General features: G+C 40.0%; 1 protein-coding gene across 1 annotated transcript in view; it reads right to left on the bottom strand.

Annotated features, from left to right (window-relative positions):
- The window catches only part of slc4a5a (solute carrier family 4 member 5a), a 46,491-nt gene that overhangs the window by 13,003 nt on the left and 14,111 nt on the right, over positions 1-19,377 (bottom strand). Inside the window, exons 6-18 of the mRNA XM_033620176.2 lie at positions 18,997-19,149; positions 18,409-18,531; positions 16,406-16,461; positions 13,667-13,824; positions 13,475-13,562; positions 11,129-11,283; positions 10,642-10,770; positions 10,094-10,268; positions 8,011-8,144; positions 6,582-6,853; positions 2,880-2,914; positions 2,302-2,493; positions 1,820-1,933 (exon numbers count right to left, since the gene is read on the bottom strand). Coding sequence (XP_033476067.1) covers positions 1,820-1,933; positions 2,302-2,493; positions 2,880-2,914; positions 6,582-6,853; positions 8,011-8,144; positions 10,094-10,268; positions 10,642-10,770; positions 11,129-11,283; positions 13,475-13,562; positions 13,667-13,824; positions 16,406-16,461; positions 18,409-18,531; positions 18,997-19,149 — 1,784 coding nt within the window. The remainder of the gene's footprint in view (positions 1-1,819; positions 1,934-2,301; positions 2,494-2,879; positions 2,915-6,581; positions 6,854-8,010; positions 8,145-10,093; positions 10,269-10,641; positions 10,771-11,128; positions 11,284-13,474; positions 13,563-13,666; positions 13,825-16,405; positions 16,462-18,408; positions 18,532-18,996; positions 19,150-19,377) is intronic.

The raw sequence follows: 19,377 nt of genomic DNA, 5'->3' as shown, positions 1-19,377 counted from the left end.
AATACAACACTACAGCCAGGAGACAGACAGCGGGAAACAGCTAGAGCCTGGCTCTGTCCACAGACAGAGATGTAGAAAAAGTTATTCATGCATTTATCTTCTCCAGGCTTGACCACAGCAACTCTGTCCTCTCTGGCATCAACCAAAGTCACTCTCTTGCCTCCAGCTAGTTCAGACTGCAGCAGCCAGGCTTCTCACTGGTTTAACAGATGACATCACATCAACCTAATCCTGCCTTCTCCTCATTAGCTCTCTGTTTTATTTACAATTGATCTTAAGATTTTAGGGATTACTTCAACAGCACCTCTAGGTCTGTTCCTAAATTACATAGCAGAAATCTTGATCCTATATGAGCCACTTCGCAACCTTTGTTTCTCAGGTAGGGCTGTTTCAAAGTCAAGACTTCAATCTAAAGGTGGCCGTGCTTTTGCTATCAGGACCCCTCAGCTTTGAAATAACCTGCCTGAAGAGATAAGGCTCACAGAATCAGTGACTTCTTTTAAATCAAAACCCATCTTTACAGACTTGCCTTTATGTGATGTTGTCTTTTTTTATTATTGTTTTTACTGTGTTTATTGCTTGTATTCTCTCTGTTGTACTTATTTTTATTGATATGTTGTTTTTTTTTTATTGTTTTTATTTTTTACTTTTTATCTTTTACTGTTCCTGTCTTTCATTATCATCTGTTCTCTCTTTCTTTTGGCTTCTTGTTTTAATTTGACCTCAGCTTTGTCTTGCTTTTGCTTGGCCGTACTGTTGGCTTTCAGTTGTTTTATTGCCTGTGGGGTATCCTGCTTCTTGTGTTTAAAGTTGCTATATAAATACAGTCATCATTATTATTATTATCATTATGTACTCATCAAATAACACAATCAGTGGCCAATAGGCACACTTGTAAAATCTAAGGCAACCCAATACAACAGCTCAGCCATAGATTATACCTTTAAAAAAGACAATAATGTTCAGTTTTGACTGACACTGTCAGAGAGGTATTAATTTAAATATATGCTTATTATTGCTTATTACTGCAGTGGTGGTGCACTGGACTGCTTAGAGAGATAGTACAGGTTTTTGAAGTGGGGCTGTATGAGATAATTATCTGTAGTTAGATGGCGGACGGCGTGCTCCCTGTTCACAAAAACAGAAAAGAGTAGCACCCCAGAAGCTCAGCGATGCTGTGGATTAGGGGTAATAGCAAGATATATTTAAGTCACTTAAAAAAGGGGCCTACCTGGAAATAACAGTCTAAGCTGATGCTATATTTAGAATATTTTCACTGCTTCACTGCTCCAGGAAGTGACTGCTTGCAACAAAGAAATTGTGCAGCAGTAGTCCCTCTTTGAACCACAAGCTTGAGATATAGAGGTAATGATAAGTGGATTTTTTTTTAAAGTTTGGAAGAAACCTGGTAAGCTCATTATACCTATTGCCCATATCTTATCTTATCTAGCCCATATCTTATCTTATCTAAGCATGGCATGTTCATGCCATGCTTAGATAAATTAACTCTTTCTTGGCTCAGCTTCATATTTAATCAACAGTCATGAGAAATATCAATCTTCTCATCTCATTCTTGGTGAGGAAGCAAAGATGTTTATTTTCAAAACTGTAACTATTCCTTTAAAGTAAAGTAAAGTAAAGTCTGGAACAGCATTTGTTGGTCATCCCAAAAAACCTGTAAATGACCACCAGTAATTTAAAATACCATGATTTGCTTTAGTTTGCGCTATCAAAAACTGCAAGAGCAGCTAGTTACTAACTTATCACATGGTTAATTTAATCTTATTACCCGATACCCAATGGTATGGGATTTCCATACCTTAAATTCTGTGGGGACAATTAACTTGGGAGTTTTGAGTCCCATCAACATGTCGAGCCCCACGAACGTCATGATGGACATGAAGATAGAGAAGTCACTGATGAGTTTCCTCAACTGGTGCAACAAACAGAGAAAAACAAACATGAGAAAAATAGAAAAAAGAACATTTCTTTGCAGAACTGAAATCAGAGACACAGTCTGAGGAGGCAACTCATTTTCTTTGATAAAAGCTGAGTAGTGCCTGACTACACTTGAGTCAAAGTATTATCCTTGTGTGAGCATCTGTGCTATGTTGGGTCTGAAGGTATTGGCCATTGTGCTGCTCAAAGTGCATTTATGATCAAAAGTGACAAAAATGGAAAAAATCTTGCATGAGGCCCAATTTGTTGGACTGGATTTTAACTGATTCTGCAAAGCATTTTATAACCTTGTTTTGTTCATTTAAGAAAATACACAGATACATTGACAGATGGTTGTGTCACCTTGGTGGGGAAATAGCGGCTGAACTTGAACTTCTTGAGGGAGACGGTCATGGAATAGGTGCCAAAGAAGAGGATGAAGGACATGAGGGCCAGATCGGGGACAAACTTGCAGGACTTGCCCACCAAAGAGCCTCCGTACTTGATACACTCCTTCTTGCTCAGCTGACTCCAGTCCAGACCTGTCACATTTAACTGGGATGGTTGGTGGCAGTGGTGGGGAGACAGAAGAGGATGAAGAAGAGTGTTTTGACACAGATGAAGAGAAAAATGGAAACACAGATGGAGTGGAAATTGTTGACATGGATGTGAAGTATTAATCCAGAGAGAAACAGACAATGATGGGACAGATGTGAGAGACAAAGGAGAGAAAGAGGAGAGCTGAGTGGATTCTTTATCAGAGTTGATACCTGGGGTGGCTGCAAACAAAACATTTAGCTCTTTTCTAACAATGCCGTCATCTGGACTTAAAAAAAAACCCTGTAATTCATTCTGGGAAGAGCTGATATTTCTAACCCTTTAAACATTCAACTTGAAATACAATGCACCGAAAAATAAACTGAATGAAAACAAGCACTTACCCCAGAGACACTAGAGCTGTTATCTGGCATTGGAACTAAACCATTGAAGATCATTGCAGCCACTGTGTATGATTGGGAGAGACAGGCAGGGGGGTAATGAGACAGAAAATAAAGAAGGGGTCGAGGAGGGAAACAAAAGGGAAGGAAAAAGAAATGCATAACATCATGAGAATTCAGCGGCTGGACACTGCAGAGAGCACTCTGAGGCCCATGCAGACAAACAAAGAGGTACTCACTTGCAAGAGACGGCAGCCAAATTGTTTGTGCATGGCGAAAGCAAACAAGAGACAAATCAGTTACAGAAATCAATGTCTACAGAAATTACTGCAAATCACTGCCATTTTCAAAAACAGTAAACAGATTAGGGAACATCTGGGAAGTGGTACGATGAAGGAATCTAAATTAAATTAGATTTCTATTGAGCCATGCAACCCCACGAAGAATCAAGTTGGGAATCAACACAGATAGCAGCTACAGCTCAACTGATACAGGTAACAGATACTTCATATTCTTGAGACATAAATCTGACAGCGATACATATGAAGATAAACAACATTTTTTTTATTTGATTATTCAAGATACGTACTGAATGTTTTATATTTGAAACATTAAGTGTTCTCTGGTGGACAAACTATGCAATGGTGAAATCACCTCAAACATGTATTTGGCATCTCTGTTTTATCTACCAGCATATAAGCCAATATCATATTAATCTGCAATAAACTAATATTAGCCAATACGTTATATTGGTCTGACCAATTTAGCAGTCAGACTCTAACACTGACAGAAGATATAAGCCAAACCCAAATATATATTTTAGAAAAACACTTAATTGATGTTTTTCTTGAAAGGCCCTGACACACCAAGCCAACGGTCAGCTGTCAGTCAATGTTTAGCCATCAGTAAGCGTCTGTCACCCTAGTCTTTGCGGTGTATCCCACGCCGTTGGCCCTCGTTGGCCCTTGTCGGCCCTTGTCGGCTGTTTTTTTAGCCAATTCAGCATGTTGAATCAGTGTTGGAGACAGCGAAGACCGTCAGTGAATGAAATCACTCTGATTGGCAGTTCAGCTCAGTGCACAAAAAGAGAAACGGAAGTGAGGAAAGTAAACAAACAGCCAAAGTCAAGAGGGAGTGACATCAAAACAAACTTGTTGTATAAGCAGGGGCATAAACATAGACAGTGCAGGGGTGCACTGGGCCCATGGGCCTGTAGAGAGTGGTTGGAGGGCCCGCCCACGCTAGAGAACGGGCCCTTGCAAGTGACTCAATCTGCCACCTCAGAAATACGCCTGTGTTCAAAGAAGAACACACCTTTAATACAATACTGTTATCTGCTATAAATGCCCTTGAGAAGGCAAACCCATCTCCATGAATGTTTTTTTCTTTTGTGATAGTTAGCAGAAATGTATGACAAAATTATATTTCTATTTTAAATAAACTAAACTAATACTAACAAAATAAAATAAACTATTTAAAAAATCAATTTAATGAATAATCTCTCATTTTATTTGGTATTTTTACAGATTTGCAGTGATGATTGGAAATATATATGGTGATGTTGTCCAACATCAAGTCTGTATTTGATTATGTGACATTACTATAAAATATACAGTAGCTGTTTCGATGCAAAATCTGGTACAAAGGCCCATCATAATAGTATGCACTGAGACATAACCTTACTATTGTACGCCACTGTATATAAGGTAAGCCTGTTTTTCTGTAGCCATTAAGGTCTTTAGCAGAGACGTTTCATGATGGTTTGTCATATTGTTCACTGGCGCATGGTAAAATGTGCTTTGTCTAACTAGCATCCCTTTTTGAATGACAAATACAGACTACTGCTGACTGCAAGTATGGAGAGTTATTTCCTCTCACACAGGTGCTGAACATGAGTGCCAGTTGGCCATCGACTGCAGCTGTAAAGTTGCGTTCATGTGCAGCTTTTTGGCCAAGACACAGGCGATGTGAGGCGACGCAACAGTCAGCTTTCATCACTGCTAGTGCTTTGTCGTCAGTTTGGTGTGTCTGGGCCTTACGGGAGACACTACAGGTAAAAACGGCTGTTTTGCATCCATAACATGTCTCCTTTCAGACTAGTGGACAGAAAATGTCCAAAACACACCTTTAGGTTTATTTTAGCTCAGATATCAGTTCTAGAAGTGAATGCAAAAATGCACACTTAATTAGATAATATCTCATTTGTATATTTAAACATGACATATCTGGAGAATAGCCTTAATGTATGTAATCAACTGGGGAAGTTTTATAGTTATATCTATTGAGATTTAACCTATTTACCTGTACTTTCTTCCATTAAAGGGGAACACCACCCATATTAAGAATTCCAACATGTAATTTCCATGGCCTAGGAAAATTCAGTCTCTCAAAGCCAAAATACAGAGAAAAAAGCCTCATACTTGTGATGTCATCAAGTATAAAGTCTGGAGCTGTTCCACAGACAACGAATGGGAGCTTGATTTTGTGGACCCACAGAATATTTTTCTTTTTAAAACCCCAACGGCCTTTATTCTATTAGTGTTCAGTTCTGAAACGTAAGAAAATGTACCCATATACTCAGAGCATTTCCCTGGCTGCTCTCAGTGCCGTCTATTACATCTTTAATTTAATTTAAGTTTTAGCACCCTAGTTTTTGATTTCTTCTTCTTTTGATTTGAGTTGGTAACTCAACTTTCAATTAATTTACTAATATTTGTGTTGGACCATAGGAATAACATGCATGAATTTAGAAAATGGGCGTAGTTTCCCTTTATTTTGACATAAACTAATGTTGCATATTGGCTGCCTAAAATGGAAGTAAAAAGCATCTGTTTGAGATATAATCCAATATACCTTATGATGTGGCACTAACACTGCAAGCAGGAGTCATTTATGGCTTAATAACGAAACAACATCCCAAGCTACAACGTTAGCTGCTGTGAAACATTGCATTGAAAAGCTACATCATGATGAAGTCATATCCAGAGGATAAACAATGAGTGAACCTGGATAATAATGAAAAAGATGTCTGAGATTTTCTCATTTCTTGTATTAAAAAGTTTGTCATTCTGCTGCTGACTGTTAACGCTCTGATTTTTTTTAACCTTTATTTAACCAGACAAGTCATTAGGAACAAATTATTAATTACAATGGCTGCCTGCAAAAAATAAAGTGTCTCGAGGGAAGGGGGTGTAAAGGGCCTAAAAGATGTCGTCCTTGTCTTTGAACACACCAAATGACAATTTTTTTTTCTTGTATTACCAAGTTTAAAGAAATATATATATATATATGCAAGTAAATGCTGTGATGGATTTCAAATGTCTCTGCAAGCTGATTTTATAGGCCATAGTGTAGTGAAATGAGCTGAAACCAATCGCAGGAAATTAATTCATAATCTTGTGGTATGCTCTTGAAAATAGTCAGTAGCAACATATGTGCAATTAGCAAATAACTGCCAGCAGAACTTAATCTAGAAAAATAAGTTTACCACCCTTCACTAATGAGAACTGAACTCTCTCCTCAGTTTAAGAACTACTCTGTTAGGCTGATAAGATAAATGTTCTCCACAATAAAAGGTTAGGTAAACTGAATACAGGTGGTTTTAGTCTCCTCTATAACCTGCTTGTGTCATTAGTCCACTGAGCTCAAAGAGAGCCACTTGTGGATAATCCCCCTGCATCTCCCTGAGCCAAGGGGTGAACTCACTCGGATCTGGGGCCAAGCATTCGCACTTGTAGGTGGTGACGTAGTCGGGCTTAAAGTCGGTGTTGATGGGGTAATACTTGAAGGAGCCCACCATCTTCTTGATGGCGTCAGAGATAAAGATGAAGGAGATGAGGCTGGAGAAGCCCTCCTCGGTGAAGCGTGTCATGTATTTAATGATGTAACTGGCGTCCGTAGCTACCAGGATGAAACACTGCAGGCAGGAGTGCATGCCGATCCACAGACGCAGCTCCAAGTAATCTATGCCGTTGTTTCTTTGGGAGTGAGAAGTCAGGGAAACATGGTGACTGCACTGATGAAGGGAATCATGTATACCACCAACACAGACATATCCAATGCTGCACATATAATATCTGTATGTGCCATGTAGTTCTTTTGCATGCGATATAAATGTGTTATTTCCGCCTACTGTATTTGAATATATCTGCATATTGGGGTTCCTAAAACACTATTGGAATTGCACAAATTGGGTATAACTGGAAAGCTGAGACTGCTGTGGACTAAATAAGCCCAATTTGATTCATGTGTGATGATGTTTGCCCCCACAGTAGTCATTTCATTACGGTATACCAATTTTTTTAAACTTGACTTTACTGTATAAAATGATCCAATCCAATCGCAGAAAAATGCAATTCTTACAGAAATCTCCAAATATCGAAGGTTTCTGATACCAAAATCACAGCATTTGCTATGGTGTTCCTTGAACTGTGGTATTTTGGAGGAATGTTTGACCATTTTTATCAATTCTAAAAAATGCTTAAACTCAGCACCAAAACTGTGTAACCAATGCTGTCAGTCCAAAAATTGCTGCAATAACCTGCAAGACATAACTGAGCATGGGAATGGCCATCATATACCTCCATCATAATGCTCTAAGCCCCCATACACTTTAACTTTCAAAGTTTGAAGAGGCACCTGACCAAAACACAATGTTTATTACATATTTATGATTAGATCTTAATTATTTATGACTAAAATTTGACACACAGTGTTGAGCTGCATCTCAACTTATTCTTTAAGTTCCCAGCTTTCAGATGATGTATACCACCTCTATGTGACATGCATTGTTAAACTGCTATCTCCCGATAACGTTCCCCCTGAAACAGGCAAAAGTGGTAGGGAGGGGTGGAGTAGAAGAGGTTAAGCCTATTAGGAATAAAAGCTACAAAAACTGAAGTGTATACACTTTGATAACTGCTGCATATATATCCTTTTAAGACAAATATCATCACTCATGCACAAAATCATGAAGCGGAGTCACGCGCTGTAGAGCAGGAGATTCTGTTGTGTTTTCCACTATAATGGGATTATCAAATAATCCTCTAAATGACATTAAAGTGAGTGCCTGCACTACTCAGTATTCCCCTCGTGTCTGTTGACTGCAAGATTATTTGGCTCTAAAGAAGCTCACTTGCTGAATTCAAACAGGAGCTTTTCAAAGATGAGGATGGGTCCAGTGGAGCTGAGGATGATGAGGGGCTGACCGCTGAAGAAACAGAAGACAGAGCCAGCAAGAGCCGTACCCAGGAAACTCTCCATCACACCCTGTTGTAAGAGGGAGAGGAAAGAATTATACATATTTAAACCATGAGGAGTAAGAGAGGAGGTGTTGTGGAATGACTCCCAGACCAATTTGGTGGGGAATAACAGTGTAGCTGAAAACAGCTGCGACAGATGGGACGGAATTGAGAAAACATATTTTAAAAAAGTTGCAGTGTTGATGAAATCAGCAAATCAAGCTCCAGATGAGTAGAGAGGAATAATACTGTAATAAAACAAAGGAGAAGTTTGTTTGTGTGTGTGTGTGTGTGTGTGTGTGTGTGTGTGTGTGTGTGTGTGTGTTGGTGGGTGTGAGATGGGAGTGGCTTCTGTGCGTTAGTGCATTAGACATAAATACAAGATGTTGTATATCTACTTAGGGCGGACTGCAAATGAGTGCCATTCAAAACACTTATCTAAATTGATTCCTGTGTGCATATGTGTGTGTTTGTGTGTGTGTGTATATGCTAGTGTTGGAGCGAAGCTATTGATCACTTATAGAGAAAGGGAGATCTGATGCAGAACCACAATGAACTGAAAATACTCTGACCTCACAGAGGAGCCTGAGAGTTATATATGAAGCCAGACACTCTCAAGGACAAGTTCATATAACAGAGTCAATGACATCACTGTTTTACAACTGAGCAGTAAAGTCAATAACAACGTCATGTAGTTTTTTTTCCCAGGTGTTCAAATATGTAAACACATTCAGATGACTGACATGCTGCAGAGGATAATCGAGCACAAACAAAATTAAAAAGGGGAAAACAGTGTCACTTGTATGACAAAGTATCGGTGCACGGGTAAAGACTGTAAATATATCTTATCTAACCTGATAAATATGACACACAAATTACATTTGAACTTCCTGAGCAGGCACCAGTTGATTTTAATCTACAGCATCTACTTGCCCGTTTGCTGCAGAAATAAGCTGGACATGCTTTGGCACTGGACACATCGCACCCAGAAACACTATCAGGTATCATGCATTCATCAGTAATATGTACTGAAAATGGGGAAAAGACATATCTAACTCCTAGGTGTAATAAAATCACGACATCCCAAATCTTTTTCTTTGCTATATCAGTATTTTTCTTGTTTTCTGTTAAAGGAATAGTTTGACATTTTGTGAAATACGTGTATTTGCCTTCTTGTTGACAGCTGGATGAAAAGATCAACACCACTCTCATATCTGTACAATAAATATGATGCTAGAGAGAGCAGCATGTTAGTGTAGCACAAAGACTGGAAGCAGAGGGAAACAGCTACCCTGGCTCTGTCCAGTAGTAACAAAATCTGCCTACCAGCATGTACATCGCTCTCAAATGAAGACATTATATTTAATTTGTATAATCTGTAGAAAAACCAAATTCAACCAAAGTGGTTTTACGGTGGCTATAGTGGATGGACTATGTCTTGGCTGGAAGCAGTGACTTCCTCAAGTCTTTGTGGGTGCACCTCATATTGACCACAAAACTCCCATCCAAGAAAAAGTCCCCCCAAAATGTCAACAACAGATGCACTCAGGATACCTAGCGTGTCATATGTAGATGTCAGAAGTCCACTTAACGTTGAACATTGTTGAACATTGTTTTCTATGAAGAGCAGTTTTATATGGAGCCAGTATTGCTTACAGAATCAGTCACAAGATGTCTGAATCCAAATGATATCTTTAAAGAACATAGTTGTTATTTTAAATCACATATTTTCTTTGTTTCCAGGCTTGATAAATAGCAAATAAGCAAATAAAGTCATGGTTTTAGCATCTTTTGGGTCAAATTCTTTTAAACTCCTTTATTATCATGCCAGGAAATTCTTTAAAAAGACTGTGAAAATGCCATAAAATGTTCTGGGATGTGTGAGTGCATATCCAGTTGATAAACCAAGTTCACATAAAATGACTAAAATAAATTCACTTGTCCTGTTTCGGAAGTTTGGGACTCTTGCACTTTTACCTGGTAGTTGTCGGTAGCGTCTCCCAGTAGTCCACCAAAGGTGATGGCGTTGGTGATGCAGCCCAAGTAGATGAAGAGCACTGCGGAGATGGACTGAATGTGGAAACCCTCATAGAAATCACTTGGCAGCCATGGCAGTTTCCGCTTTATGTCCAGGTAAAGACCGCCACAAAAGCTAATACACACAGTCACACACAGTGGTTAGGATTCTAAAAAAAAGGATCACTGCATTAAATCAGGACAAAATCACATTTTTTTTTTCCTGCTGAAAAAAAAACAAAACAAAAGTTGGAAAATTTGGTTTGTTGGTACTGTCGTTTTAGACACAGCTGAAACTGGTGTCAAACACTGCCAATTTAACCAAAGATTAATCTTTGTATCCTCAGCTAACGTGCAAGGAGCGTCTGCATCTTTTGGGGACCCAAATAGTTTCCCAGCTTTGCCAGATTTGGATGAACTGATATTCAAATTTAATTTCCATATGCCAGAGTTTGGCTAAATTTGAGCCAAACCTCTCAACAGTTTGCCATGTGGCCTGGGCTACCTACCGTCCAGTGAATGCCAGCTCCTCTCCGAGCTCATGTTGTGCTGGCATCTCCTCGTCCTCAGCCAGGCCTCCTCCTCCTCCAGCTGTACCGTTCATCTGTCCGAGCTCATTTAAGGAAAACACTGACTTCCTGCAGAAAAGAGAAGTACGGCACAGATGGGAGCAAAAATGGGGGGTATCAATTCATGTATGTTTATTAAAGGACTACTCAATGATGTAATGAGTGCAGTTTCACAGGCTTTTCATCCTGCAAGTCTGGCTGAGGCCTGTTGACATGGAGGCATTATTGCTCCCTGCAGAAAGCTCTGACCTCAAGGTTTCAGGAAACAATTTATTTGACTGCGGGTCTAAATCTCTGACAAAACAAACTGATTTTTAATGAGGGTTTAACTTCATACAATTGTTGTAGGGATAATGCTTACTGTGCTACAGACAAATGAGCCGAGAGCTTTAATGTGCCTTACTGAGGCGGATGGTAAAATTCCAACCTTTTGTCAGCTGAGGTGACTTTCTTGGGCGGTTCAATGCGGATTTTGGGATCCCATTCTCCAGGTGGCAGCACAATGACCTCATCCAAAAACTCATCTATGCCCGCGATGAGGTCCTCACGATCTCTGGCCTTGTAGGCTACATCACTGAAAAGCTGAAAGACGGAAAGAGTTCATCAAAGTGATAGTGATCAGTACGTACTGCTCTAATAACTGGAATTCGACTCTTTCCCCTCCTCTCTGATGGTCTCTGGAGACTTGTTAAACATAAACTGTAGGAGCTATATCGACATTTTGACCTCAGTTGGATTACATTCAAAAACAACTGTCAGTCAGTAGCTAATCATGCCCTAGAAACACTGTAAGTCAAGTGCGCGGGAGCATAATCAAAGCATTGATTCTAATTGGCAATGACTTTGGCATCGGCCCAGTTCTAGTTTTCTAAATAGTGACTACACGCTGCAAACACTGCGGGTCATTACGACTGTAAACCAAAAGAAGAGCACAAACTAAAATGAAAAGCGGCAGGTATCTGCAGCCAGGGGAAGGCAGATTTTTTTCCCCCAAAAGTTGTGTGTTGTGCTTTCATTGATTTTCTCCCTCCCACACAAACAGTTAAACTTGATTCTGGTCTGTACATCACTGAATGTGTTGGAGTCTCGTGCTACACTGGCTAGAGTTAGGTTTTTAAATCCAACTAATAACTGTATATATTTGTAGTTTGTAGTCTAGTAGTATTGACTGATCACATTTGAGAGGCAGGCAGGTAAACAGTCCATGTGGAGAGCCAAAGAGGCGGAACACACTGGCTGAAATTCAATCTCTGAGCCCATCCCTTCTCATCTAAATTGGTTAAGCTTCATATTACCTTTTTGCTGAAATGACCGGTACACGGAAGAGGAAGTCTTGCCTCTGATATCTGCTTGCTTAACCGGAACCCCTGAAATATTTCCTGTCGCCCCCACAGGCTTATTGTCATCAGACTGATAGTTGATAGGTTCCAAGATAGCTTTGCGAGCACCAAGCCCCCAGGAACAGCGCCAGGCTGTAGTCAAACTGTGCAACTACAACTTCCACTTCTAGGTCTGTCACATTATGCCATTGGGCCCCCCCCAAAAAAAACATTTTTCCATACACTTACACTGGGAAAGAAACTCCTGTAAGTCAGTGGATAAATTATTTTGAACGTCACAACTTTCTTGAAATGACTAGTTTCACTGATATGATCCATTCCATCACTCCTAAAGTCTACAAAAGCTGCACAATTAAATTCATTTTATCCCCATTCAAGTTAGCAGGGTACTAAACTGGAAGTCAGCTGCTAGGCCGGGGAAAGTCTCTGGTGCACTTGCTCTATGGGCCGCAGGATGTGGAAGATCCAGGTAATTTCATAATGCTGAAATCCAGCTTTATTTGGCTATGTGTGCCACTGAGCAGCTTTTATAGGAGTGAATGGGGCACAGCCTCTGAAGCTGTATCCAGGCCTCTTTGGTGGGCACATAAAGATGAAGTAAGTGCAGGAATAAACCCAGTGAGTGTTTTGTCATTGGAAAGGTTAGGAGACATTAGTATACAGCCCTGCTAATACTGTAATGCTGCACTTGAGCTAACAAGCTAACATAATCTTAATGACCTTGATAACATACCAGCAGGCATAATGTTTACCATGTTTTTACCTTAGCATGTTAGCATGCTAACATCTGCTAAATAGCAGAAACACAAAGTACAGCTCAGGCTGATAGGAATGCACTATTTTTGCACCATGTAATGTGACTTACCTGAGGTCAGGTGGTGCTTGGGGGGTTAGGGGGAGGATTAAACCGCTATTAAGATGCCAAATTATAATGAAGGTCAACTTAGGGTTGCTATCCACAAACCTTACTGTCAGTGTTTGATTGTGACTGGTGAACATTTTGTGCACAACTGTGGCAATTTAAAATAACAGCCTATTATTTTTTTACTACTTGCATCTGCTGTTTAAATAGCACATGATGTGGCTTTGTGCTCAGTGATATTGTAAGCAAGAACAACTAAAATTGCATTCAGGAGCGAGAGTAACGCTCGCATTAGGAAGCCATGGGTGACTCATTATCCCAATAGAAACCCAGCTTCTTACTGCTGCTTTACAATCAGCATCACTTCCAGATGTACTTAAAACACAATCACATGGCACATTCGTTTCAGCTTCAACTCCAGCTCACTGCCTGTGTACAGTAAATGGCACTTTCGGTTCCCACAGTACATTGGTACAATACATATTGAGGCAGTGTCAGTGTCAGCATGTGGTGACTACTAAAGAAGGCATGTCATGGAACCATTTTTCAGAACACAATGACAGATACTCACATCATCCACCATTAGGGTTGCTATGGCTCGACCGATCTCATTGTAGGACCTGGCCTTTCCTTGGGGTCCCAAGAGAATAAACAGGAATCTGTATGGTGATGAGACAAATGTGAGATATGTGCTGGGATGGCCGGTGTCTGTCAAAAGGGCTTTGATGAATCAGGGTCAAGAGGACATTGCAGATTATTTCACCTGGTGGGGACAGGGACCTCAGTAAGACCTCCTAGTGTTGTAGCCTGAGCCAGGCGGACAAAGGCTACGAAGGGTTTGTTAAGGAAATCCACTTCGCCCACCAAGACGTTTGATGCCTCTGCATCTCTGGGGATTTTCTTCATGAATTTATTTTTCAGCTACAGAAAGTGGAGGGGAAAAGAGAGAACATGCTAAGTCAGTACACATTTGCTTTTGGTTTATCTTATTTAATTATTTTTTTCTCTTTGTCCTTTGCAGCATTATTATGTCTCCGTGCCAACGATATTTCCGAGTTGTACATATGAGCGTATGTTCTCCATTCCATCCTTGTGAACATAATATCTCTCAATGCCTTAAGGGAATTTCTTTAAATTAGGCGCAATTGTCCACTGGGACTCAACGAAGTGCTGATTCAGTTTTGGTGGTCAAAGGTCAAAGTCACCATGACCTTTCATCTGTCTTGTTCTCATGAATGTGATATCTCAAGAGCGCCTTTAGGGAATTTCTTCAAATTTGGCACAAACTTCCACTATGAGTCAAGGATGAACTGATTAGAATTTGTTGCTCTCAGGTTAAAGGTCAACATCACTGGGCCCTCGTCCGTGGCATTCTTGTGAACGTGGCATTTCAAGAACACCTTGAATTTGATTAGAATTTGGTGGTTGAATGTCAAAGGTCACTGTGACCTTGCACCTCATTTTGTGAACACAGTATTTCAAGAACGCCATAAGGGAATTTCCTGGTATTTGGCACAAACATCAACTTGGCCTCAAGAATGAACTGTTTAGAATTTGGTGGTCAAAGGTCAAAGATCAAGGTCACTGTGACCTCACAAAACATGTTTTTGGCCATAACTCAAGAATTCATACACTTATTATAGCAAAATTTCACATAAATTTCAAATAGGTCAAAGGTCAACTTCACTGTGACATCATAATGTTCTGCAAAAACACTCATTACTCTGGAACACGAGGGGAGACATTTGATCAGATACTGAACTGGTGACACTGATCCTGGAAGTCCACCTTGAAACTGTGCTGATTTTTTAGATCTCCTATGCTGTTCTGTTGTAGATGTGTGTGAAGCATCCATGTTTTCACAGACATGAATGTACTGTAAACTGTAACTGCAACTTGACAGGTTCACAGAGGTATACAACCACAAGGTGGTAACTCTTGTTTTCCTTTTATATTTATAACTTTTCCTGAAACAATTAGACAGAAAATCAAATGCAAACTGTTTAGATAATAAAATGAATGTTTTCAGTAATCTTTTAAGCAAAACTGGCAAAACGTTCTTGGTTTCAGCTTTCAGGATTTGCTGCTTTTCTTTGTAGAACGTGTCAGTAAAGTGAATACACTGGCACTGCAATAATAAAACAAGCACTTTGAAAGTGTTGCCTTAGGCTCTAGGAAGTTGTGTAAGTAATGAAAATGTTTTACTATTTTCTCACATTGTGTAGAAAAAATCACTTAACGGAGAAAATAATTGGGCAATAAATTGATTGTGAAAATAATTGTTGGTTGCAGCCCTATTCTTGCTGCTGCAATAAGTGGATCTCCCCACAGGGATCATTAAAGTTTCATCTTCTTATCATTTGTTACTAACAGTATCTCTGAACCTGGCAGATAAGTCTGGAAGGGCGTTGTTAAATCAGCAGACGTCTGTGAGATAACAACCCTATGTTGTTCTGTGACCATTAAACCTCAAGAAACAGAGAGGCAAAACAAATGTAAGCCGACACAGCTGTGACTGAAAGAGGGATGGCGAGCTAACCTGACCTGTCTGATTGCATGTAAAGGTGTGGCAGGAAATTGGATGGCAGCACAATAACACTCAGTGATGGAGAGCCTTGCCAATAACCCACAGCCTCAATCTGCAGCTACATGTGAGGGCCGAGCACGCGGACTGGACAGCGAGGTCTATGTTTTTCCTGATGCGAGTTCAATATTGACACAGACAATGTGGCACACACACGCAGTGACAAACTATCACTTGTCCATTGTCACATGTGACCTACTGTCAGCCTGTAAAGACAATTTGTACATCCAGCCAACCACTCATAACTGGGGTACTTGGAACTAGACGGCCAGTGCTCGTCCTCATAGTTGCACTAACAAATAAAGTTCACAGTCCACATCACACACTCCTAAACAAATTCTCATTTATTTAATTTTGTATATTAGTCACTGCTGTGAAAGACACTTAATCCTGACCTATCTGTAGCCTAATCCAAGCAACAACAGCATGTCCTTGCATCGGTCCAAGCGTGTGTTAAAGCATTTATTACATCGGCCCCACAAATGAGTAAGTTATGTGTTTGCATGTTCCTCTATCACTGGCTGTCACCTTCGCTAGCAACAGCAATGAAAGATTGATGACACTTAGGACAGAGCTGGCTCCCACCACTTCAGTGAAACATCAATTCAACACAACACGACGCCTTACTGAGACATGTGATAGGTAATCTCTGCAATAATGGAAAGCAATAAAGTGGAAAATGAGTACAGACTCCAGTGACAGCTTCCATGCAGATAAAGAGACATTTTGCCATTACAAAAGATAGGAACATGAATTCAATGATAAAGCCAAACTGCTGCGAATATAGAACATGCTATCTTTGAGGAAATGTTGATTTTGAGGTTGTAAAGCCAAATGATGCTTATAACTTCATTAATTTAACCCTCTAATGTGTTAGCATGCAAAGCTTAAGTATGTGCAGAAGATGGAAATGGTCACCTGGTCTGTGCTGGGAGTATCTGCAATATCATTCATACTCCGACTCTGGGCGTGACCTGGAGTGCAAAACAACAACAGTTAAAATATCTTAATAATTACATGCTATATATTGTAGATCATTTATGAGTGGACATTGCCCAGCAAACACTGGTTGGATGGTGATGTTGCATCCCCGGCAAAAAATGGCTCTGGTCAGATGCCAAAAACTGAAACGGGGTTATGAAGCAGACAGCCAGATTGTGACGTTGTTTCCTCATCCAATAATGTCAACATTTTATTGACAGTTTATTTGTTTGGTTGTGAAACAGCTGTAATCAGACAGCCAAACTGTAGATCACCCTTTTACATTTTATTAAGGCTTAAAGTTCCGCGTGATTAACAGTGGGCTGCTTTGAGTAAGACTGTTTGCCGATAGTGTCCCCGATTTTAGTCAGATCCATCCCTCGCTCCTCCACACCTTCACTCTCTCTTCCAAATATAGTCACTTCTGGCTGTGAAGAAACCGAGATGGTGATGGCTGAAATGCCAAACTCAGGGCTTCAGAACAGTCCACATACTAATGGGTGACGTCACAGTAGCTACATTCACTATTTTACACACTTTATGCATCTGTGTCACATCCAAAGACCAGTATTCCTCCACACTCATTTTTTAAATATAAAAAAGATGTTTATACCATTTTTGTATGTCTACATTCAAATCATACTCCTGTCTCTTCATTTGAAGCCTGTGGTGTTTGTAAGAGCCAAAAGTCTTTATCCAAGCTGTCTTTGATTATACATGAGGTGATGTAGTATAAATAGTGACAAAGTCAACATAGATAAGAAGTCATGGTGGACGAATGGATACAGCACTGGGCTTTTGATGCTGCTAGGACAGTCAGGAAGGATGTCCAGCTGACAGACAGATAACGATGAAACGTTGCCATAACTTTCATTTTGGAGCTATTTTTGAACCATAACAGGATGTCTTCATTGGACTTTCAAATAATGGTCAATCAGCATCTCAGTGTTTGCTGGGTAATGGTAAAAAAAGATACACAGTGCACTTACACAATAACAATAAATACACTTAGAGTTACCATTTATGACAAATAGAGAGCAAGGTTAAGAAATATGACAAAAGATAGAAAGTGCTTTTACTTCTCCCCTTTTTCATTTTAACCACATTGGGCATGATATGGAAGACAATTTACAACTGAGCAGTTAGGGAGCAAAGCCTCCAGATGGATACTTAAAAAGAAAATAAATCAAAAAAGCAACAAGAGGGAAATTGGTCCCTCTAATACAGAATACAAGTTAATGCACAAATCACCCGCTTAGTTTTAAGATGCTTGCTGAGGATGAGAAAGCTCCAGGAAAACAGTTTTATAACTCTAATTTGGTGAGATGGAGATCTCGTCTTGTTGAATGCCAAACCACGAGTTATTTCTTCAAATGCATTATTTTGCCTCCCTAAAAGAGTGAGCACTATTTGAATTTTGAAGACTTTCATAACTCTTGTAAATTGGGGTCAGTAAACAAATGTTTGTTTGCTTGTTTGTGTGCTGGAATAAATGTGTGAAGGAGTTGAGTCCAGCAGTCTCATTTTGAAAGGCTCACTTTAACACATCAGTCTGGCTGATACTGGCCTTTGAATAAACAAGTACATAGATTTGATTTTGGGCAGTAAATGCCATCCATCTCTGACAAGATGTAGGTTTGTTTCTGGCTAAGGATAGTTAATATATCTCTATGGTTTTTATATTGAATATCTAACTATAAAGTTATTACACAGATGATTGAGGAGTCACTGTTTAGAAGCCCACAGTCTCTGTGTCAAAGTTGCTGGGTGTCAATTAGTTTAAGAGACTGAAGGACTTTGGATTTAAAAAACTTAGGATTTGCCTTTAAAAAACTTTGTTTTCCTGAATTAATCCTAACCAAATACTGTTAAACCTTAAAAAACACATGCACAGCCATGCATGTAAATTGAAACCACAAACTGTGAACCCATAGACTCACGCAGGCGACCATAACTGGCAGACTGCTGTTTCACTCGGAGGTCCTCTGTGGATCGGTTGAAGTTGGTCATCGGCCCCATACCCGGCCCTGGACCCGCAGCACCTCGGGACCCTGCATTACGACCTGGCAGGGGAGGGGAAACATAAACAGACACAAACAGTAACACAGCAGTAGGAGGTGACGCTTTACGATTTGTCTAACAGTATGTGTCCTGCCCAGATGAGATGAGGAAATGCTACAGCGGTAATTAACTCATCAAACATTAATACCTCCCTTGTGGAGGATATGAGCCTTGTTGACTGCAGGAGTGCGTTCATTCATTTACCAAGTGAGTCGAAGATATGCATAATGAATTTCTCAGAAGCTGCAGAATTATACATGGGACCAGAATGGACTAATCATTGATAACACAAAGGAACTGCTATATCTCAGGGACACAGGGCGTTATTTTATGTTATGGTATGTCATAATAATATATGCTGTCCAACATTGTATGTAGGATTATTAGTCATGGAAATAGAGGTCCCTAATGTATTTCGTTTTTTCTAGATAAAGCCAGATGACCATTTCCAATAACTGGACACTCACTGGTAGAAGAGCTGGACTTGCCGATGTCGGCCAGCGAGCGGTGGATTGGCTTCTTGGTCTGGTGTCGATGTTTCCTCAGCAGGATGAAACTGATCTTCTCTCTTAGCTCAGGAGATATCATGCCCTCCTCTATCTGTCTCTCAATGATGTCATCTGGCAAAGGACACATTCATATGAGGACATGTGGCATAGGTACCCAGCGTTCCCATTTTGAAGCATTTATATATTGTATTACTGTAGTTTGTTACCATATAATATAAGTTTAAGTAGCACTAAAGCACTGTTTGGTGTTCAGTGTGAAGAACGACTGTGCTGGTGGATTTCTATCCTGAGATCAAGGGACGCACATCCCCCAGACTCCCTTAAGAGCAATAGACAATG

Source organism: Epinephelus lanceolatus, chromosome 9 (assembly GCF_041903045.1).
Source record: "Epinephelus lanceolatus isolate andai-2023 chromosome 9, ASM4190304v1, whole genome shotgun sequence".
Lineage (NCBI taxonomy): Eukaryota > Metazoa > Chordata > Actinopteri > Perciformes > Serranidae > Epinephelus > Epinephelus lanceolatus.
The sequence above is the reverse complement of the archived record's forward strand: the minus strand, read 5'-3'. Positions and strand labels throughout refer to the sequence as shown.